This window comes from Natrix helvetica, assembly GCF_964273705.1.
Source record: "Natrix helvetica genome assembly, chromosome: Z".
Classification (NCBI taxonomy): domain Eukaryota; kingdom Metazoa; phylum Chordata; class Lepidosauria; order Squamata; family Natricidae; genus Natrix; species Natrix helvetica.
In genome coordinates this window covers 116,511,508-116,534,900 of record NC_138554.1, presented here as the reverse complement: position 1 = coordinate 116,534,900, position 23,393 = coordinate 116,511,508, and the positions used below count along the sequence as shown (strand labels likewise).

The window sequence follows — 23,393 nt, the reverse complement described above, 5'->3', positions numbered from 1 at the left end:
CCGCAGCCAGGACACCCATGCTCCAATACCTGCCTCGTTGCCGCAGCTCCAGCAGCCCTGTCCAGAAAGAACTCAAGTGGCTGCCAGCCCACTTCTTCTGTTTTCTCGCACGGTAGCAACAGAGCAGGAAGCCAAGCAATGTGCTGATAACATGTCCACGAAGAGAGCTGTCCCATGCACCCCACACTGGCTTACCTCAGGGCTCCTGCAGCCAGGCCATCCATACCTCTACACTTCCCTTGCCTCACGGCTTTGGCACCAACACTATGCTCAGCCTCCTACTCCGTTGCTCCCACACAAGTAAGCAGAAGTGAGCCAGTGACCATGCAAGGTCCTGCTGGACAAGGCTGGTGGATCAACAGCCATGAGGCATGTATCAGGTCATGGATGGCCTGTCTGCGGAAGCTCTGAGATAAGCCGGTTCAGGACACATGGGGCAATTTCACTCCCCTCATTTTATGGCCGTGGCACTAAAAGTAACCAGGCTGAATCGGTGGCTGGTCAGTTATGTAGGCACTTAAGTAGGGCTTATTTTGGGAATAAGCCTTATATTGGGTGCACACACACAAAAACATGATAGGGCTTATTTTCAGGATAGGTCTTATTTTTGGAGAAACATAGTATTACTACATGATATTCTCATTAGCAGACTGGGAAATGTGAAGGGGGTAGCATACTGACTTGAAAAATCGAAATCAAAGATGCTCATCAATGTTTTTTTTATCAAATCAGAGGGATGCATTAAGTGTGGAGTGCAACAAGATTCATTCTGGGATCCTACACTCTTCAACAGAAAGTAATGGTTACAATTTGCAGATGTCACAAAATTAAATGGGATCATGTAAAAGTGATATGTTAAAGGAAATGGATTAACAAAATTAAGTTTAACAAAGGTGAAAGCAAGTTCTTTACTTAGTATATAGCTTGTGGGAAATATATGCCTTGGTAACAATAGCTGGAAGAAAGATCAACAACTGGTTGCAAATTGTGTTTGTTTGAAAAAGATTTTAAAAAACAAATGCAGTTTTAGGCACCATCAACAGAACTATAATTTCCAAGTCACAATATGTTAAACTTCCATATATTTTGTATCGATAAACCCCACCTTGAATATTTTATCCAGTTTTGGATAATATATATGAATCTTTCAGAAAAAATGTAATAAATTCAAATAGGGCAAGTTGGATTATAATGGATTAGAAATATGCAGAGAAACTGAAGGAACTGGCACGTTTTGATTGAGAAAAGAAAATAGGTGATGTGGATGGAATATGATAGCACACTTCAAATATTTGAAATGTCGTCACACATAAAAAGATTAAGACATGTTCTCTATTATGCCAAAGTTCAGAAGAGGGGGTAAGAGATTTCACTTTGGGGAAAGTAGTTTCCAAATGAATGTTAGAAAACAAATTTCCTAACAGTAAGAGTAATTCAGCTACTCAGTTGGATGCTGAGATTCCTTTCATCTGAAAGGAGCTAAAAAAAACTAGACTAGTGTTTCTCAACCTAGGCAACTTTAAGATGTGTGAACTTCAACTCCCAGAATTCCAAGCCAGAATTATAACCTACCATAATTAAAATATATTAGTCTACATAAAAATTAGATAAAACTTATATGTGTTATAAATAAATGGCAATTATAAATATTAAAATATTAAAACTTTTAATAACATCTGCAGTAAAACTCCATTAAAAAGTTTATTTCTTTAAATTCATTAAATATTCAGTTTTGTGCAATTCAAGGCCAGAATTTTCAAGGGAGAATTCCAAAAATTTCAATAGATTTATTGGAACAGAGACACAAATGTATACTATATGGTTTTATTTTAAGGAATTACAGTAGCTCTCCCTAGTAGGGAGAGAAGACATTGACTAAAATCATAATATGATAATTGCCTCTTTAAATGATGGAGATATTTGCCACCTTAAACAGTATTCACAATATTATTTGGGTTGTACTAAAGATATACCAAAGGACAATGTATGAAAAATTAGAAAAATGAATAAAATGTCTAAAATCAGTTATATTTAGTGAACTACTGTTTACATTATTTAAATTCCAAAAATATTTGGAAAAAAATAATAATGCACATGATAAGAGTGTAAACCAACAAGTACCATGTCATTGGATTCAAAAGCACATATGATGTGCCTAACTAGTAATTAAATGCCCTAACAATTCTTTTGGCCTTAATTGAATATGTGCCACTTTCTGCATACAGAACAGGTGTGCTCTTAGATGTACTTACTGTAGTTCTAGAGAGCTTATTTTCGAAAACTTCCATGTCATAATGGTTAGAAATCTTCTTTAAATCAAAGAGGATTTCATTCCTATAAACAAATATTTAAAGTCACATCATTCAAGCTTAATTTTAAAAAATTCATTAAAATCTACCAGAAGCAACATATAAACATGTAAACAATAACAACTTTGATGTTTAATCTCTTCAAATAATGTCTCACACATTAATTTATCATTTCTTTTTTGCCTCCTTTCAGAAATTACTTTGCAAATAGGATTGCATTCCTGATACATTTTCCCTAGAAAACACTGAATAATAAATACAAAATTTACTTCTAAGTAAAGGTAGGATTAGCAAAGCTGTGACATACCCATCATTGACGAAAATTGATCCAATTATTTTGCAAAAAAGTGACTTAGTGTAATTTAGGAATTTAGTGTAGATTTTATAAATTAACATATTTAAAAATAATCAAAGATACAGAAATATGAAAAAGTGGCCTTGAATTACACTTATGTAAGTTATCCATTGACCATTAATGTTTTTAAAATAAGTATTTTGTAATGGCATATTGATTTTGTTGTGTGCAGGGCTGTTAGCAGATAATATTCTACAATATTTTCCGAAGATAAGTATACAATTTGTAATAATAATTTACATAAAATGTTAAACCATGATTTATTGAATAAACCTAATCGGCATTTTCAAATTTGTCAACCTTAAAAAAACTATTCATAATCCTATAGGACTTAACTTAAATTAATAATGGACTTCCTGGATTCGACTTACAACCACAATTGGGACTGGGACTTCCATCTCTAAGCAAGATGGTTATTAAATGACTCACAACTGATTTTAAGGCCCTTTTTTGCTACAATCATTTTTTTGCCACAACTTTTGTGTGAGTCACACAACTGTCAAAACAAATTTGCCTTTCCCCATTAACAATGCTTGTTGAAAGCTGGTTGGGATGGTCACAAATGGCGATCACATGACCCTGGAACACTAGTGTTAAATACATGCCAATCACAAAATGTCCAATTTTTGAACATGTGATTATGGGGACACTGTAACAATAAAATACAAGAACCAGTCATAAATCACTTTCTTCAGCATTGTCATAACTTTGAACAATTGATAAACACATGGCTATAAGTCAAGGACTACCTGTATTTTCCTTAAACCAGGGGTGTCAAACTCATGTCATCACGGCATTGTTACGTGACGTATCGTGATTTCCCTCCCCCCCCTTCGCTAAACCAGGTATGGGTGGCGTGGCCAGCACATGATGCAACTGGTTCGTGGACTGTGAGCTTGATAGCCCTGCCTTAAGCCATCTTCAGCATTATCAGGATATTGCTACTTCTTTTTGGGTGTGCATTAAGTATCATAGCACTCATAGAAAAGGTGCATGGCTTGCACTTCAGCACCACACCACCACTTTTTGTCCCTCTGGTGTCTTCTATGCAGGTGATGAATTAAAGGATGAAATCCTAGATGCTTATTTGGGGGCAAAGTAAAGGTTCCCCTCGCACATATGTGCTAGTCATTCCCGACTCCAGGGGGCAGTGCTCACCTCAGTTTCAAAGCCGAAGAGCCAGTGCATTCTTCGGAAGTCTCCATTGTCATGTGGCCAGCATGACTAAACACTGAAGGCTTCCCACCAGTGGTCCCTATTTTTCTACTTGCATTTTTATGTGCTTTTGAACTGCTAAGTCGGCAGAAGCTGGGACAAGTAACGGGAGCTCACGCCATTACCACGCGCTAGGGATTCGAACCGCCAAACTGCCAGCTCAGCATCTTAGCCACTGAGCCACTGGTCCCTTTATTTGGGGTACACGCTTCTAAATACAGCAGGATTTGCTGCCACATAACGAATATGTCTGGAAGCAATCCTGGGAAATAATGTCCCACCAAGGCACATGGAATTTATTAATGAGTAACGTGTAGCCCAACAACACGGTCAACGAGAAAGACCTACGTTGAAGGATTAAATCCCACGGATCCTTAAATGGTAAAGCTCTGTATCTACGTATGGCAATGACGACGTAGTGGCTTATCCTTCCTTTCCCACGCCCCGCATCATCCTTGGAACGTTCATAAAGCAAATATTCTTAAGTATCCACGCGCGCGAACATTTGTTCATTTCTCCTCCGGAAACTGTCTAGATTTTTAATACTTAGTTTCACCACCATAAACATAGTTTCAATATACATTTTTTAAAAAAATAAAGGACATCCGGCTTATACCATTCTCATCAGAAAAGAGGAGGGGGGTAATGCTAGGTGCTTCGCCCAATTGTATACAAGACGGGTAAGTAATGGCGACACCGACGGGCAAATCCATGGCCGGAAACGCCGCACCCTTGCAGTTTTCCGTCGGAGAAACGTTTTCCAATCCCTTCCTTTCGTGCCAATGGTTTGATCCGGACTTCCTCCGGTTTTGGACAGCGTCGAGAGGTCACAGGGAGGTTGCCGTTGGTTTGCGAAGAGTAACTAATTACAGACGATGGCGTATTCTGGTCCCGGAGGCGGCTATTACCAGGGAGGGGTAAGGCACCTTGAAGCGCAAAAGCGCCTCCTCGGACGCTCCTTTTGGCGCCCTCGGGGGAACGGTTTGACTTCGCTTGTTGAAAGCGGTTTTCCTGGTTACGTTAGCTGGAGGGATGTGGAAGATGGAACCGCGAAGGGAGGAGGCAAAACCTCTCTGAATTAACGGAGCCAGAAAGCCGCTTTGACGGGCCCTCCAGCGGGAACTGACTTGAGGGGGGGGGGGGATGTCCGGTGGAATTTGCAAATTTGCAAACCCAGAACCACGCGCGATGGGCGCTTAGAAAGTCCCGCTTTCGATTTACAGGAAGACTCGAAGCCTCCGCCCTCTGTAAAATTCCACAGGCTTTGCCGGTAATCGTCGGTACAACTGATCGGGTTTGCACATTTACGCTAAACCATATTTTCCTGGATCTTGGTCTATCCAGCAAGCTATTGGTTGCTCGGTAACCAATACCTAGCATCCAGTAAATGGATCGATATACTAAGCTAAAACTGTTCTGTTTGAGGGCAAGGCCTTAAGATAGACTATTGTGCAATTTCTAGAGACTGCTAGCTAAAGGAGAAGCAAGGCATCTATAGTGATCTGAATAAAGCTCGTATTAGAGCTCATACTGTGTAGTTTTCTAAACCTAAACATTCCCTGAATCTTGACTTCGACGCAGATCCAGTGTGTTTTAACGAATTAATTTTAATTTCTTTGTATACCAAACTATTAACTTATCAAGAGTTAAACGAATGCCACTTTCTTTGCATTGGGATCCTCAAGATTCTACTTAAGGTGTAATTTGCACAGTATTACAAAGAAGTAGATTAATCTATTTGTATAATAGTACTCTAAAATATGGAGTAAGGTGGTTTGAGGGTTTGAATTGTATTATCTTAATTAATGGCTGTATGATTTCAGCTGCACGTGTTTGAAATAGAACTCATGTAGGCAGGATGTCAATCCTCAAGTTAGTCCAGCTTCCACACTCTTATAAGGGTTGTTTTAAAGAGAAAACCATCATCTGAATAAAAACAATAACTAGATTTTAAATATCCAAGGTATCTCTGCTTGCCCAATTGAACTTCTGTTTCACACTTGGATTGCATCAACTTTCCATTATTGTGTAAATATCCTTTCCTGAAACAGACCAGTGCAATAAATCATGTCATCGTTCCCTCCCTGTATTGATCTTCTAGTAATTCTGTAGAAATTGAAATTGAATTACAAGATTTTGTTCAAGGCCCAGGTCAGCTTTATGGCTGGGAGGGGATGTTTAGTGTTCCTGATCTAATTTGATTTTTTAATGGACTAACTTCTAAATAACACTGATGCTTCTGGGGAGGCAAGAGAAGTGAGACCTGCATTTAATGTATGGTTCTGAAAATATTGTTAAGTGTAATAATATATTACTTATGACTATATGGAAAGAGAGCAAAAAAAAATGGTGAATACAAGAAAGTTTAAGTGTCTCCTTTACCCAATCTACTATCAAAAGTTGTACATTTAGTCTTTATTTTGGTCATCCATTTTTTGTAGCTTTAGCTTTTTTCCTGCATAAAAATTGAAATGCATATCAGAAGAAAAGTTGACTTAACCACCAAGCTGCCCTTTAGAAATACTTGATTGCCAGTTGTCCCTTTCTAGCCCAAACCATAGCTAATTTTTATAATATAATTTTTCAATAAAAAGAAAAATAATTATGATTAAATTAAATACAAATATATTCATATTAAATGTACACCTATAATTTCTTAAATTAATCTTGGGCAAACATGTAAAGCTGAATTCTGTCTTACTGTACTGCATAAAATCTAGTATTTAAAACTATGAATGTTGCACAGGATCTATCTTCTTATGAGTTCATACAGGCATAGGGGCTGTTAGCAATTGCTGGCAAAGTGATCTTCCTCCTCTCACCAGTAAAAGCCAGTGTGAACGTCAGGTGCATTTTTTAAATCTTTCACTATGGCAACTCACTGAATTTGTATATGCCTACTTACTTCCTTTTACCAACTTATGGACTTTGCAACGTACTGAATGAATAGATTTGCTAAGCAAAGAAGGCATTTCCTTGTATAAAATGAACAGATCTGCTAAGAGATTTGTTTCAGGATAATCCTAGCTTATTACACACAATCAAAGGGTACATGAGTTTAATTTTTGTTCCTCCTTACCTATTTTACTAAACTATTATAGTTTTCTTACTTTTGGCTTAGTGTGATGAGACAACCTAATTTTGATTTTGTAAAATCATGGTCACAGTTTAATACAGGATATGAAGCCAGCACCATGGCTATTTCAACAAAGCGTTGTTAAAACAAATGGAGTTTAGTGCAATTAACAGCTAGTAACTCAGCAACTTTAAGGTATGTACAGGTAGTCGAAGGGATGGCAATTCGAATCCCTAGCCCTGTGTAACGGAGTGAATTCCTATCACTTGTACCAGCTTCAAAAGCAAATAAAAATGCAAGTAGAAAAATAGGGACCACCTTTGGTGGGAAGGTAACAGCATTCTGTGCACCTTCAGTGTTTAGTCATGCTGGCCACATGACAACGGAGACATCTTCGGACAGCACTGGCTCTTCAGCTTTGAAATGGAGTTGGGAACGACTAGCATATATGTGCAAGGGGAACCTTTACCTTTTACAGGTAGTCCTTGATTTACAACCATAATTGAGCACAAATTTTTGTTGTTAAATGAGACATTTGTTAGGTGACATTTGCCCCAGTTTATGATCTGTGGTCATAAGTCACATTTTTCAGTGCCATTGAACTGTCATTAAACGAACTGTTGTAAGTTCGGGACTACCTGTATTCAGGAATATTTTACAGATATCAGGGCTCTAGTTTCCTAAAACTAGCCAAGTATTTTTCTCTTGGATTCTAGTCCTCTGGATTTTTTTTTCTTCTGATGAAAAAGATTTTTTTCCCATCTCAAGATTCATATAACTGAAAGGCCTAATATGTGCCAATTACAAAATGTGTGCATTTGTTATAGAAATGAGAGGCTTTGAGTTATGCTGGTCTAAAAAAAGAGGGTGAAAATCTGGGTGCGTTTTATACACTGAATACAGCATTTTTGGCCTACCAAAACCCTGCCCCCTTTGCAAAAATGGACGTGCGGAGGGTTTGGGAAGCTTGCAAAGTGCTCCTGAGAGCTAAGGATGGCAAAAATGAGCAAAAACCGGGCAGTTTCTGCTTGTTTTTGCCCCCCAGCCCCAAGGAACACTCCAAGAGAACGTCCCAAAGCTCTGCATACCCTTTTTTCTTTTTTGCAAAAAAAAAAAAAAAAAAGAGGTGCGCAGAGAATAGGAGGCCTGCAGAGTGCAAAAACTTTTTAAAATTTACCTCTTCAAAATCATGGTGCGTCTTATACTCTGGTGCATCTTATAGTCCAAAAAATACGGTATATATAAAGTACCAAAGCAAACATCCAGAACATGGGTTGCTGTAGAAATTGAGGGTGCGCCATCACTAGAGATTCTATAGAAGGGATTGGACATCCTTTTATCCGGACTGGTATAGGCTTCATCGGGGGTTGGACTAAAAGACTCCCATGTGCCTTTCCTGTTACTCTGCATTCTGATGGATTAAATTGACATTTTGTTTGGATAATGTAAAGTATTTGTTGATGCATGCAGTCAGACATAGAAGGGTGTCGGTCTCTTGAAATTATATTTGTATTAAATGCTTCTTAAATATTCATGTATTTTGATTATTTGCAATTTAGGTTAGTAAAAAAAATAATAATTGTATTTTGTTCCATTTCTAGTATGGAAGTGCTCCAGGTGGACCAGCATTTCCTGGTCAGGCTCAAGATCCATTATATGGTTATTTTGCTGCAGTAGCTGGACAGGTATGATTTTTCTATCTTATTGGTAACAAGATTGCTGATTCAGATATATGTTGTTAATTAATTTTTTAACTGGTTACGCAATGTTTCTTATTTTTTTATTCAAAATATAAAATGTGTCTTTTGCAAAGTATAAAAAAATGGATTAAGGAATGTACAATATAGCTCTTTTTTTGAAGTGTATGTCTTGCCTTTATTTTATTATCAACTGATTAATTTTGCATACTTTTTCCTCAGTGGGCATATCTTCACAGCTGCACTCCACCATTCATTCACCTGAATGGAAAGCAGTAATTTACACTTGTTATGCATTGAAGAAAGAATACTGGAAAGAATTGTATAACAATTGTTGCAACCAAGGATCAGAGATTTCCTTGCCAGGACACAGAGAACATTCCTGTTTGTTTTTTTATGCCCAAGTAGCATTATATATGAATGTCCCCATTCATATGTCACAATCTGATCATGTCCTTGATCCCATAATACCTGCTATCTTGTTGGGAAAAGGGGAAGTGTTTGGGGCATGAGAAAATAAAGCTGGATTGACATTGTTTGTGTTTTCAAAGGATGGGCAAATAGATGCTGATGAGCTACAAAAATGTCTGACTCAGTCAGGAATTGCTGGCTCCTATAAACGTAAGTTTAGCAAATTAAATAACGCTCCTATGTATAAGACTTTCACTGTAATATACATTTTCATGGACTAGAATCCTTGAATGAGAAGTCAAAAGATTAGTTGAATTCCCACATGACCCGCTTAGCTTGACAGTGGTTTGGCATTATGGGTATTGTAGATCACAGCTCATTACCTTGACATGGCCAAATCTGATTAATACTGTGATCGAAGTACACCATGAAAGTTAAGGCTAGTAGAATAGACTGGAAAGTTTAAAAAAGCACTTTGGAAGAAAGCAACAGTCAACCCCTTCCACATGTTGCTGTGAAAATGACATGGACAAGTCCATGTACTGGTAGTCCTCAACTTACAAATGTAATAGAGCCTTTCAATTACATTCGTAACTTTCCTAGCCCGACAAACTCATTAATGAGATCACGTTAATTGAACTTGATCATTCCCTGATTTACCCAATGCATTAGTTAATCAAATGCTCAGGTGCACATGAGCTGCATCAGGGTGGGAAACCAGGCTAGTGCTTCTGACCATCCAAGGTCCCCCCCGGACCCACTGAGATATTTCATGTTTCCCCCCCCCCCCTCCTCCATTCTGCCCTACTGGGTCTCCACAGGCATTTACCTTTGGAAGATCAAGCGAACTGTGTCCTCTCTAGTGTGTTTGCTGTGGGTTTTTTTGCCTGAGTCTCTTCAGGCTCCAGTCCTCTTTGCAAAAAGCTTTTGGTGCGAAGAACGGAGGCAGGGAAGGGCATGTATGCCGCGCCTGACCTCCGTTCTTTGTGCCAAATGCCTTGAGGAAAAGCAGCCAAACCCTGCCGGGGTGAGTGATTGCATCCCAACAAGCTATGGTCATCTGAGCTATGGTCGTCTTTGCAAAAAGGTTTTGGAGGCGGGGGGGGGGGGCAATGCACACTGCTCCCAGCCTTCGTTCTTTCTGCCAAAAGCCTTGAAAAGCAGCCGAACCCTGTGTGGGCAAGTGATTGCGTTTAGGCAGGCTTCAGTTGTCGTTGCTTTTGGCGTAAAGCTTTTGGCGTGAAAAATGGAGGCCAGGAACACTGCACACACCCATCTTCATGCCAAAAGCTTTTTGCAAATATGACTGAAGCCCACCAGGATGCAATCATTCACCCTGTGAGGCTTCTCTGGCTTTTCTCAAGGCTTTTGGCGTGAAGAACGGAGGCCGGGAGCACCACATACACCTTTCCCAGCTTCCAGTTTTCGCGCCAAAAAGACGACCAAATCTGCAGGGATGCATGCAAAGAAACTGCAGCAGAGAGGCTGGAGAGGACACAGCTCACTAGATCTTTGCAAGGTAAGTGAGACTACACAGGCCCAGTGCCTTGGAGATCCAGTGGGGATGTGGGGTCAGGGCGGGGAATAGGCAGGGCAAATGATTCAGTATCTCTACAGTCATTCGTAAGGGTGAGCAACTACCATGGGGCTGCAACATTAGTAACCTCAGGACTGTGTTGTAAATAGTTAGGGGGGGGTGTCGTAATTTGAAATAGTCGCTAAGTGAATTTATAACTCATGGATTATCTATAGTCAGTGGTCAAGTTCAATTTGATGAAGTAATCAATTTTATTAATGACCTTTTGTATTTGAATCGGTGGAAATTTCATAACATTATAGGAAAGTGTTGCTCTGTTTTAAATATTGTTTTCCTAGCATTACAGAGACAAATAATACACATTAATTAGTGACAGTTTTGATATCCTTATTTGTTACTTACTGTCCTGTTTTTTAAAACAGCCTTTAATTTAGAAACTTGCAGACTCATGATCTCCATGCTTGATGTATCCTTCATTTGTCTAATTCTGCTTTCTAATGCATTTGTGGATTGGAAGAAATGCTTTCAGGTAACGAAGAGAACACTTTGGCAGCTGAAATCACTTTTAGCTTTTACATACAATATTCTGAGCTACCCCCCCCCCCCAAATTTCCTGACAATTAGAACAATTACTCACTTGCTTTTAGAATTTGTGAGTGATCAAACACTGGAGGTTTTTAAGAAGAGATTGGACGCCAATTTGTCTAAAATGATATAGGGCTTCCTGCCTGAGCAGGAGGTTGGACTAGAAGACCTCTAAGGTCCCTTCCAATTCTGTTATTCTGACCATTTTGTAGATTAGGGTATGAAATCTGCACTATGTAAAATTATCCATAGCAGAAGAGTTTTAAACTTTTCTCTCCATGTAAGTTTTTATCTATAGGATAACCAATGTGATTATGTTGTATTGAAACTGTTTGAAATCAATGTTTCATTGCTAATTGAGTAGACTCAGCATATATTTTAAAAATTTAGCTATTATTTTTCCATTAAAGTGTTTCACTGATATTCTTGGCTCTGTCAGTGTGTGTGTGTGTGTGTGTGTGTGTGTGTGTGTGTTGAGAAGAAATAAATTGATTTCCATAGATTTTGCTCCAAAATGGGCAAAGAATTGCAGTTGAATTCAATGATTTTTCAGCACAAAAGTAAGTCCTGAGTTATCCTCTCCCCTTGATATCAGAGCTGCAATCCTGTAACAATACAGAGTATTTTGCATTTCTTTTACTATTAGTGTGGTTTGATCCTTAACAATAATCCAGAGAGACATGTCTGGCACAATGGGCTTCAATGAATTTAAAGAGCTTTGGGCTATACTGAATGGCTGGAGGCAGCATTTTATGAGTGTGGATGCAGACCGCAGTGGCACAGTTGATTCTCAGGAGCTGCAAAAAGCATTATTGTCCATGGGTGAGTTGTGGTGCTTTTGTCTGGCTGGGATTAATGGCTACAGAAGAATCCCAAATCTCCCCTAACCTGTAATTCTTCTGATTTCTCGGGACTTCAACTCCCAGAATTCTCCATTTGTATTAAAATTCCATCAGACTGGGGAAGTTTCATCTAGTCTAATCCTTGTAAAACTCTGTAGTTTCTGTAGTAATAGAAACTGTTAATATACCTCTTCTCAATCTTCTGTTCTGCAAGCAACATATACTCCGTTCTCTTAACCATTAATCACCAGCTTTCCCTTTTTCTATCATTTCAAAGAAATTATTTTGCTGCATTCAAATTTGTTAGTAGCCCTTTCTCATTGAATATAATATTCCACAACAGGACTGACCAAGACAGAGTTGAATAGGAGTACACTTGCAATTAGATGTGGTATAGTTCTAGCAACAACTATGTCACGATGTTAAAAGGTTTGCTAGGCCTGAACTGCCTGAATTGACACTCAAGAGTTAAACTAAGAAAGCTTTATTGCGCAGGTCATAAAACAAAAAAAGGTTCTTATCTGAAAGTGATTTATTGCGCACGCGTTACACATTTCCAAAATTCCTCTCTTCTTTGTTCGGCAGCCAACTTTGGCTAACGAAGCTTTTCATTATCAAAATGTAACCAATTAGTTATTTTCTGTTTTCATCTACTTTTATTATTTTATTATTAAAGTTTGTTTATTAATTAGAATATTTTTAAAAGACTTATTTCTTTTCTCAATATCTCAAAAGATATGCTGAAGGGAATCAGCCACGGTCCATCGGTCTCTAACAGGGTGTTTTTTCCCCTGACAACTTGGTAGCAGAGGTTTGGCTGACAACTTGGTAGCAGAGTTTTTGGCTTTTGATGACCAGCTGAGATGACTACAATTTATGGCTGTATTTTCCCTTCATGCTATCTAAAGATAACCGACTAAGCCTAATTAGCAATGTCGGAGAAAAAGAAAAAAAAGAAAAAGAAAGATGGGGCGAACACAGATGAATCAGCTTCCTCTGACAAAGAGGCTCCCTCGGACACAGAGAAGCAAGATCAAAACGTATTCCAGGAGCAACAAGGTGCTGAGCCAGAAATGGGGGAAGGAGTTACAGAAGGCAAGATCTACGGACTGAGGTCAGTAAATGTCCCTCATTATCAAGATACAATTAATGAACGGCAAAAGTCTAAACGGCAACTGCCGGCAGAGGAAAATTCCTCCCACGCAGAAAGCAAAGTTTATGACATCTCCCCAGATGAGCAAGAAATGCAAAGCTATCTAGATCAAATAGAACTGTTTGAAAAATATGCTAGGGAGGCGAGAGTGTGTTTTGAAGAGATAAGGCGAAGTAGAAGAAGCTCCCCCACTCCCAAAATGTCTGAGGACGCCATCTTGTCTTCTTCAAAACAACAGCCTAAGACACACCCCACAGAGTTCATTGGTCAATTAGAACAAAGAGACATGTACACGTCACCGAGGTCACGTGGTCCCTTTGAGCCCATTGAACTTCAGCATACGTATAGAAAGGAGAGGCAGCCAAAAAGTGAAGCTGCACTGCCATCTGCTGGCGGAGAAAAATTATTACAGCAAAAGATTAAGCAATTGGACCAGATTTTCAGAGATATGTCTATGAGTCCTTTAGAAGCCAAAACTTTGTCTCCAAAGGTTAAGTCTTCAACACCTCCTGGCGGTGTGGAATTCTCCCTAGATGGAATAAGGCAAAGCCAGAGGCAAATTCGAGGAAGCCAATTTGATGTTGCCACGCAAAGGCCAATGATGCAACCCCAGCATCCCCTGGTTCAACAACCAGATTTGCAACCAGAGCAACAAATTGTTCCTCAGCAGGTATTCACAGTCACCCCCTTGACTGGTGAGTCCAAATTAAAGGAGTCAGGAGAGAATTATAAAGCCTGGGTCAGTGAAATTGCGCTCTTGCTTCGAAGAGAAGGCACATATTCCATGGTTTTTGATCCTCCCCGTCAACCCTGGACACCTGCAATAAGAAACCTTGAAAACAGAGCTATCACGACTTTACTCATGTCAATGGAAATTGAGATCCAAGGTATCTTTCCACCTGATGCAACTGCCCAAGAAATTTGGGCTATTTTGGAAGATTGCTACAGGCCCGTTTCAATTGAATCCTCATGTTTGCTCATGTCTGAGTTCCATGGTTCGAAGTTGAAACCTGGTGAACGAATTGGTGGACATTTGACCAAACTGAAAAGAATGAGAAGTGAATTGAGACAAAATGGCCATGTAATCGATGATATCCAAATGATTAGCATCATCATTAACTCATTGAATTATGAATGGAAAGATGCTGTTGCAAAGATTAACTACGTGCCTATTGCTCAACGCACAGTTAACCACGTTTGCAGACTTTTAGTGGAAGACGAAGCTATCAGGTTAGCTACCCCACATCTGCAACGGCCTCCAGCACCGAAGGCTCCAGCCAGACGTCCCTTCCGAGGAAGAGGCTACGCTCCAAGGATGCCAAAATGCTACACCTGCAACCGTGTGGGACATGACACCCGGGATTGTCCCCAACGAGTTCCAGCTCCCGCCACGTACCAGCCCAGAGGAACAGATTCCAGAGGCAGAGGTAGAGGCGGAAGACAAGGTCGTCGTGGTCCAAGGCGTGATCCACAAGCTCCACTTGCAACACTGGCCATAACCAACGTTCCACAACCTGATCCAAAGTTCGACAGACGTCTTTTGTGGACTTTAGATAGTGGAGCAGCTGTGCACGTTACCCACAGAAGGGAACTTTTCACAGAGATGGGCGAACCAGAGCCCGAGTATCGAGAACTGTATTCCTTCACCAACCACACTTGCAAGGTTATGGGAAAAGGAACTGTTTACATTGAAGAGCTCGATACACACATCCCTGATGTTTATTACATACCTTCAGCAACCAGTAATTTGCTTAGTCAAAGTCACTTGTCTAGAGAGTTAAAGTTCCAGGTTCACCACCTCGAAAAAGCAAGTTACTTAGTTAAAGATGGTGATATTGTTGCTGAAACCATGCTGATTGGTGGTGTTTATTACTTAAAGCCAAAGCCTAAAGGGCAAGCACAGGCAAGTATGCAAACTCCAAAAAGGCACAACGCAAACCCAGAGAGAGTTGTCCCAGAGAGAGAAAGCGTTACTGTGCCAAAGGCTCCTAAAGCCAACAAACAAAGAAAACAGAAACAGATTGTTCAGGGCAAGCCCGAGGGTCCTCATGAAACTGTTAATGTTGAGAATTCACTAACTGGTAAACCTTTGCATTCCAGGTGTATTCACAAGTGGCACAGAAGATTGGGGCATGCCAGTTTCCGTGTTCTTAGAAAGATGCCGGAGTTCGCAAAAGGTTTGGATCTAAAGGGGTGTAAGGTGTTTTTGGATTGTGCCGTTTGCAAAAAGGCTAAATCCAAGGCGGCTCCAGTTCCAAAACACGCTACACGCCGGTCAACACGCATTTTTGATTTGGTACACACTGACATAGTGGGTCCTTTCCCACCAACCCTTGGTGGCAGAAAGTATTTTTTAACAATTGTAGATAATCATTCTAGATATGGATTTGTATATCCTATGAGAGAGAAATCTGAGACCTTTCAGATCTTTAAAGACTTTGCAGCATTTGTTTCTACACAATACCAAGTTCGCATCGCCAGAATCCAGAGTGACCGTGGTGCAGAATTCATGTCTCAGCGTTTCCAGGACTGGATGCGTAAGAATGGAATTCTTCATCAGACATCTGCTCCATATACACCGGCTCATAACGGAGTCGTAGAAAGAAGACAAGGGGTTCTACAAACCATGATGCGTTGTCTTCTAGAAGATGCCAATCTCAGTAACGCATACTGGGGTGAAGCAATCAAATATGCAAATTACATTGTCAACCGTACTTGGAGCAGTGTAATCAATCAAACTCCTTTCTACATGCTGTATGGCTACAAGCCTGATCTCAAGAACCTCCACATTTTTGGTTCATATGCTATGGTGAACACTCCCTTAAGTCAAAGAAGAAAGGGAGGTGCAGTAGCAAAGAGACTAAGATTTATGGGTATTGATGATAATTCAAAATGGTACAAATTCATTGATACTAAACATGTGATTGTCATTTCACAATCTGCTAATTTTGAGGAAGACATTGACTGGTCCAGGATTCATTCCAATGATCCTGAAGTTTATTTTCCTAGAGATGGTGTTCCAGATGCCACGCAGCCTGATGATAATTCGCAGGCAGATGTTCCTTCTACCAGTTCTTCACAACCTGATGTTCCGTCTTCTCAAGCCGCGGATGCTGATGCTAGCGACGAACGTGAGGACGAGGATGATGATGAAGAAGAAGAAGAAGACTGGTCTGTTGTTCCTAGACGCTCCAAGAGGGCCACAAAAGGAATCCCTCCACAACGTTATTCATGGCAACTGACAAAAACACCATTACCTTTGATTTGCAACGTTACTCTTCCTCCAGAGACATTCACACAAATCAAACAGCTTCCTGATTCAGAACAAGACAAGTGGTATGATGCAATGCAGGATGAAATGGACAGTTTAAAGAAACTTAATGTATTCACACCTGCAAAACCTCCAGCAAACAAGAAAGTCATTGGCACCCGATGGGTCTACAGAATCAAGAAGAAACCAAATGGTGAGTCTTTATACAAAGCCAGACTTGTAGCTCAGGGTTTCGCTCAACGTTATCCTGAGGACTACACAAACACTTACTCACCAACAGTCAGAACTGAAAGTGTAAAAATTGCTTTAACCACTGCAACTATTCTTGGTTTAGAAGTTTTCCAATTTGATGTGGACACAGCTTATCTACATGCAGACGTAGATGAAGAGATCTACGTAAGAAGCCCTCCAGGATTCCGAAAGCAAGAAGGGGATACCTGGTTTCTGAACAAAAGTCTTTATGGTCTGAAACAGTCAGGTTTAATGTGGTATTTATGTCTTACTGACAAACTAAATTCAATGGGCTTTATTAAGTCCGAAACTGATGAATGCGTGTTCACAAAAAGATCTAACAATGCATATGAGATAATTCTTGTTTATGTTGATGATATTGTTTATATTGGTCCAAATAAGAAAATGAGTGAGATTTTTGCCAAAAGTTTGCAGAGATACTTCACACTAAAATCTTTAGGACACATTAGCACTTATTTAGGTGTTCAAATTGAAAAGACACAGAAGGGGTTTAGTCTTTCACAAGAGGAGAAAATTGACCACATTCTACATCATTGCAACATGAAAGATGCTAGCACAACAAAGACACCCATGCAAACAGATTTTCACAACTTAACACATGAACCAAGTCCTGAGTTCGAGGATCAAACACTTTATCGTTCAGTCATTGGTTCACTATTATACATTAGTAGTTGGACCAGACCTGACATCGCACTTAGTGTTAATCTTTTATCACGACACGTAGGTAAGGCAACACAATTTCATTGGTCATGCATTAAGAAGTTGTTGAAATACCTAAAACACACTAAACACATGAAGTTATTGCTAGAACCAACACACACTGATCAACCAAAGTTGATTTGTTTTGCCGACGCCGACTGGGCGAGCGACAAGAAGTCACGCAAAAGCACTTCTGGTTACATGATGTTCCTAAATGGTTGTCCTGTTTACTGGCAAGTGAGAAAACAGAGTTTTGTTTCATGTTCATCTACTGAAGCTGAATATGCTTGTGTTTCAGATGCTTGTAATTCTCTAACGTGGTTTGATGCTTTGATCACAGATATCTGGACACGTCCGATTCGACCAATCACCGTGATGGAAGATAATGTATCTGTTGTTTATATTTCTGAGTCACATTTTACAGGTTCTAGGTCCAGACACATTGACATTCGTTATCAAAACACAAAGCAATTAGTTAAGCAAGGTTTTGTTAAATTGCAATATGTTTCTACACATGATCAGATTGCAGACATGCTTAACAAACCACTCGCCGCAAATCAACACGAGTATCTGCGAAAGAAGATGTGCCTTAATTGATGATTTGATGACGTCAGCCCAGACTAGCAAAAGAAGGGGTGTCACGATGTTAAAAGGTTTGCTAGGCCTGAACTGCCTGAATTGACACTCAAGAGTTAAACTAAGAAAGCTTTATTGCGCAGGTCATAAAACAAAAAAAGGTTCTTATCTGAAAGTGATTTATTGCGCACGCGTTACACATTTCCAAAATTCCTCTCTTCTTTGTTCGGCAGCCAACTTTGGCTAACGAAGCTTTTCATTATCAAAATGTAACCAATTAGTTATTTTCTGTTTTCATCTACTTTTATTATTTTATTATTAAAGTTTGTTTATTAATTAGAATATTTTTAAAAGACTTATTTCTTTTCTCAATATCTCAAAAGATATGCTGAAGGGAATCAGCCACGGTCCATCGGTCTCTAACAGGGTGTTTTTTCCCCTGACAACTATGGCTTAACTGTTTGTTAATTATTCTTTTGGAGCTGTACATCATTCCATTTCCTTTTAGCATTTTAGAAGTTCTGTATATATCCACTTGGTTTCCTTGGAGGCTTCCTTTTTTGGGGGTGGGGGTAAAGATTGTTATCAATTATGTTTCCATTATCTCATTTTGCAGGGCTTCCTGTTGTTCTCAGACTTCTAGAAACATAATTTCGAATAAAACTGATGCTAGAGATTGCTCCTCTATTTCGCAGTAAAGTAACTGTCCAACTTATCTTTTTCAGTCATCTTGCGTTTTTGTCCTACCTGAATACACATTACCCAATAAAGGACATTTCTGATATAGTATATTCAACATATTCGCTTTCTTTTGTGCCTTTTATTTATTTAGGATTTAGATTGAGTCCACAGGCCATCAATGGAATTGTGAAACGATACAGCTGTCGTGGGAAGATCAGTTTTGATGACTATATAGCCTGCTGTGTAAAACTCAGAGCTCTTACTGGTATGATTTATTTCACAACAATTGCTGAATATGACTGGTATTTAATTTCTCCTTTTATCAAGTCAAGTTTTTTTTTTTCTGAAACACGAAGTATGATGAAATGGGCTAACTATCTTAGGAAAACAAATTTAAACCATATTTAGCAGAAGGCTTCTCAATCATTGGATGAAGACTTTTCTGGATGGCTAGCCCAACATCATTAATATTTTGCTTGATGTTCAACTGAGTTTTAATCTCATAGTAGTTTAAACTCATCAGATTTAGTATTAATAATTTTACTCCAAAATTGTTTTTCTCTATAACATTGAAAATGTTCCAGTATTTGAAGTATCTTATTCGTTTCTGAATCTTTCTTCCAGGTTAAAACATATTGATACAATTTTTTAAGAGCATCAAATCTAGGAAAGGGAAATCTTTGTCTTTGATTGATAAGGGATTAGAATTTGTGGATTTACAAATTGTGAAACTTGTTTATTAATATTTTAATCTTTGGGTCTAAATTAATGAATAGATCAGTGATGGCGAACCTATGGCACACGTGCCACAGGTGGCACGCGAGGCGCTGCTCTGTCAGCTGGCCTGCATGCATGTGCGCGCTGGCCAGCTGAGTTGACCCTTTTTTAAAGCCATTTTTCGCCCTCCCCAGGCTCCAGAGGCTTTATAGGAGCCTAGGGGGGGCGAAAAGAGCCCCTCCACCACCAGCCCCGGAGTTTTAAGCGCTCCGAAGGCTTCAGGGATCATCAAGAGGCTTCCCTGAAGGCTCCGAAGAACAAAAAACCGGCCCTGCGGGCAAACCGGAAGTTCGGGAACACACTTCCAGTTTGCTCGGAGGGTGTTTTGAGCGCTCTGAAGGCTTCAGGGAAGCCTCTTGACGATCCCTGAAGCCTTCGGAGCGCTTAAAACGACCCTCTGAGCAAACTGGAAGTGACTGGAAGTGCTCGGAGGGTAGTTTTGAATGCTTCGGGGGCTTCAGGGAAGCCTCCGGAGAGCTTCTCGGGGGACGGGGGAGGTTTTTTCGCCCTCCCCATGCTCCTATAAAGCCTCTGGAGTGAAAAAAGCATGCAAAAATGGGGGGGTTGCACCTGTAGTGCGCACATGCGCACTGGGGGGTCACGCATTGCATTATGGGTGCGGCACGCCTGCACACGGCCCCCCTGAGCTCCCCCCACTTATGGCACGTGAGCCAAAAAAAGGTTTGCCGTCGCTGGAATAGATCATTGGTTCAGGGCCGTGGTAGTGCAGTGGTTAGAATGCAGTATTGCAGGCTAATTCTGCTGACTGCCAGGGGTTCTATCCTCACCAGCTCATGGTTGACTCAGTCTTCCATCCTTCCAAGGTTGGTAAAATGAGGACCCAGATTGTTGGGGACAATAGGCTGACTCTAAACCGCTTAGAGAAGACTGAAACACTGTGAAGCAATATATAAGTCTAAGTGCTATTGCTATTGTTAAAAAAAACAATTTCTTTTGTTTGTCAACTTTTAGTGGTTTTTCTAAAACAGAGAGTTATAATAGACTATGTTTTTTCTTCTAACATACGATTTGCCATCTAATTCATTTTATTTTATTTTGTTTCTTTACAGATAGTTTTCGAAGAAGGGATGCAACCCAGCAAGGGATGGTGAATTTCCAATACGATGATGTAAGTTGTTCTAAATAGGTCTTTCCAGCTAGAGATGCGAAATTTGTTTTTCTTAAGGACTATGAACAGTGATTTTGGTATTGGTTGTTGAAATTAGTTTCATATTAGATATCCCCTCTTCCATTGAACTTTTTAATAAAATCTTATAGCTGTGCCCCTGCCTTCATTAGAAGCTATTCCCAGATAATGGTAGCTTAATATGATCAGCCTAACACCTTTTTACCTACACCAGAAGTGGGCAATAAATCTTCCCAAGGGAGTCACATGAAAAACTGGGACTGTTTTGGAAGACTGTCGTTCCTGCTGCACACACACACACACACACACACACACACACACGGCTGCCACTCCTGGCTGGATTAGAACAAAGGACTAGAGGTGGCCTATGTCCCTAAGATGCCTAGTCTACATCAACCTTTCCCAAATAGGTACATACATATGTGTATTTTAGTTCCCATATTTCTGATGGCAAATGGCGAGAATTCTAGAAGTTAATATGATTGGAGCGCCAGAATGGAAGTAACTAGTTTATAGCTACCCTGTTTTCCCAAATATAAATCTATCCCGAAAATAAGCCCTTGCGTGTGTTTTTACTTTTGCACCTAATTATAAGCTATGCCCCCAAAATAAGCCCTATTTAAGAGCCCACGTACCCGGCCAGCCGCCCATTCTATCTAGTTCCTCGCAGTGCACCACCTGAGGGTGGTGAAATGGCTCGACATTGCCCCTCACTGGCTTACCTCAGGGCCCCTGCAGCCAGGCCATCCCTGCCCCGACACCTGTCTTGCAGCAGCAGCAATAGCAACCTTTTGCAGCAGAAGCCCAGGTGGCCGCCAGCCCCCTTCTGCTTGTTCGCAGCTGCAATGGAGCAGGGGCCACATGATGTGTTATGGCTGCAGCTGCGAGGAAAGACAGGTGTTGGCTTGAGTGGTCTGGCTACGGGGGCCCTGAGGTAAGTCAGTAATCCGGTGGAGGGAGTATGAGGCAGCTCTACCACCCCTGCCTTGCCACGGCGGCACTGGTGAGCAAGCACAAGAAGTGTGCCTCCTGAACATGGGGAAAAAATAAAGACACCTTAGTAAATAAGCTAATGTTGGGGCCCAAAGACAATAAGACCCCGTCTTATTTTTAGGGAAACACGGGTAATGGCAACAGTTCAATATACTAGTAGTAGCGTTTGAATATTGGATTTTGGGGGACTCCTTTCCAACCTTGCTTGGGAACACTATCAATTGAGCCTAGTGTTTTTTGTATACAAAGCATGTATCATCGGGCTACATGTGCCATTCAGGTTTAATGTCGGGCATTTTCCAATAGACTGTCTCATGCCACATCCCGGATTGCACTAGATTCATGCTGGATGTTAGTCTGTGAGTCTTAATTCTTATTGAAGTCCTAACTTGCTCCCTCACTCATCAAAGAGGTCAAGTACATTTCTAGTAGTTAGCAAAGTGATTAAAAGATGTATAAGCTGTCAGGCAATATAGATCAGTATCTTAAAGAACGTCAGTCTTTCTTGGCAAGAATTACAGTTTTTGCCAAGAATTTGCAAGATGGTATTTGAAAGTGCCACTGCATTGACTACACTGCTAAGTGGTAGCCATAATGTTCCCCAGTTGGTTTTAAATGATTTACAATATTAAAAATGAAAAGTTGTCCATGTAATTTTAACGATCTATTGTTGGAGTCTAATTTAAATGCTAATTTTCAATTCTCATCAGGCATTACAGAGTTTTAGGAATAATGAGTCTGAACTGAACATTCATAGGGTCCCTCTACCTCTGCACTACAGCAATCTTGCAATGGATATTTGCATAAAAAAGATTGTGATGACAAACTATACCTGATATACAATTTCTTCTTTTGACAGTTCATTCAGTGTGTCATGAGCATCTAACTCAAGAGTGAAGACTGACAGATGAGCATAGATCTACATTCCACATTACTTTGCTTTGCACCAAACCTATATGCTATGTAACTAAATTGTGATAATTGCATATTTTCTAAATATTAATCAATATGGTTTTATAGTTTTTATAAGTAATGGAAGAAGGAAATACAATAAATGTTGTTTGAGTGGATCTGCCTTATATATTTATAATTTGCATGAGGAGAAAAGGAAACAAATTATTCATGTTTACATTTAATTTTCCTGTATCATTTAAAGGTGATCACATTTGAATATGCCTTGTTATCAGTACTATCTAGGAAGTTAAAATAGGAATGTATTGAAATGAATTCATAAAATGTGATAGAGGTTTATTTCTAGGAAGTTTTTTAAAACTCAGAATAAACTAAAAGTTTATCACTTTCTAAGTAGTAAGCAAAAGATTTATCTAAGTGTTTAGTTGGTTGTCTTAATATTTTACTCTGGTATTTATTTCATAGAAACTGCTCAATTGGGAGCTGATTTAGTTCCATTTGCCATTTTAGTTTAGTTTTTTATTTTAACCATTTATATGGTTTTTCACCTCACTACCATGACTCTGCTACTGCTATATCGCATATCTGCATGCAAGGGAGTTTTGGGGGATCAGGGAGAGAATAATTGCCTACATTTCATTATTGTTTTCAAACACACGTTCCCCCACCTAGGTGTATTAAAGTTAATGCACAAATCATGAATTTCAGTGGCAGTTGACAAGAATTTTGGCTACGTTATTTTTTTTCTAGAAATATTTTTTTCCTCATCCTTGAAATAAACACAACTTTCATGTTGTGCCTCTTGAAAAACACATCCTTTGTTTTAAATAAACAAATGCTTTCGTTTGACATATTTGGTTGTGTATGCATTGAATGGTACCATCAGGCATATAATATGGACTAAA

General features: G+C 39.7%; 1 protein-coding gene across 1 annotated transcript; it reads left to right on the top strand.

Annotated features, from left to right (window-relative positions):
- Positions 1 to 4,620: 4,620 nt before the first annotated feature.
- SRI (sorcin) lies at positions 4,621 to 22,646 on the top strand. Its single transcript, XM_081969886.1, has 8 exons — positions 4,621 to 4,796; positions 8,557 to 8,640; positions 9,204 to 9,273; positions 11,023 to 11,066; positions 11,860 to 12,007; positions 18,811 to 18,924; positions 20,507 to 20,565; positions 22,436 to 22,646. Exons 1-8 carry the CDS (start codon positions 4,755 to 4,757, stop codon positions 22,460 to 22,462), a joined length of 588 nt encoding a protein of 195 aa, XP_081826012.1. The 5' UTR covers positions 4,621 to 4,754; the 3' UTR covers positions 22,463 to 22,646.
- The last annotated feature ends 747 nt before the right edge of the window (positions 22,647 to 23,393 follow it).

Excerpts from the sequence above, each read along its gene's own strand:
- SRI (XM_081969886.1), top strand. The coding sequence starts at position 4,755 with ATGGCGTATTCTGGTCCCGGAGGCGGCTATTACCAGGGAGGG. Across the intron at positions 9,274-11,022 it reads AATTGCTGGCTCCTATAAAC|CCTTTAATTTAGAAACTTGC; the intron begins GTAAGTTTAGCA and ends TTTTTAAAACAG. Across the intron at positions 11,067-11,859 it reads TCATGATCTCCATGCTTGAT|AGAGACATGTCTGGCACAAT; the intron begins GTATCCTTCATT and ends ACAATAATCCAG.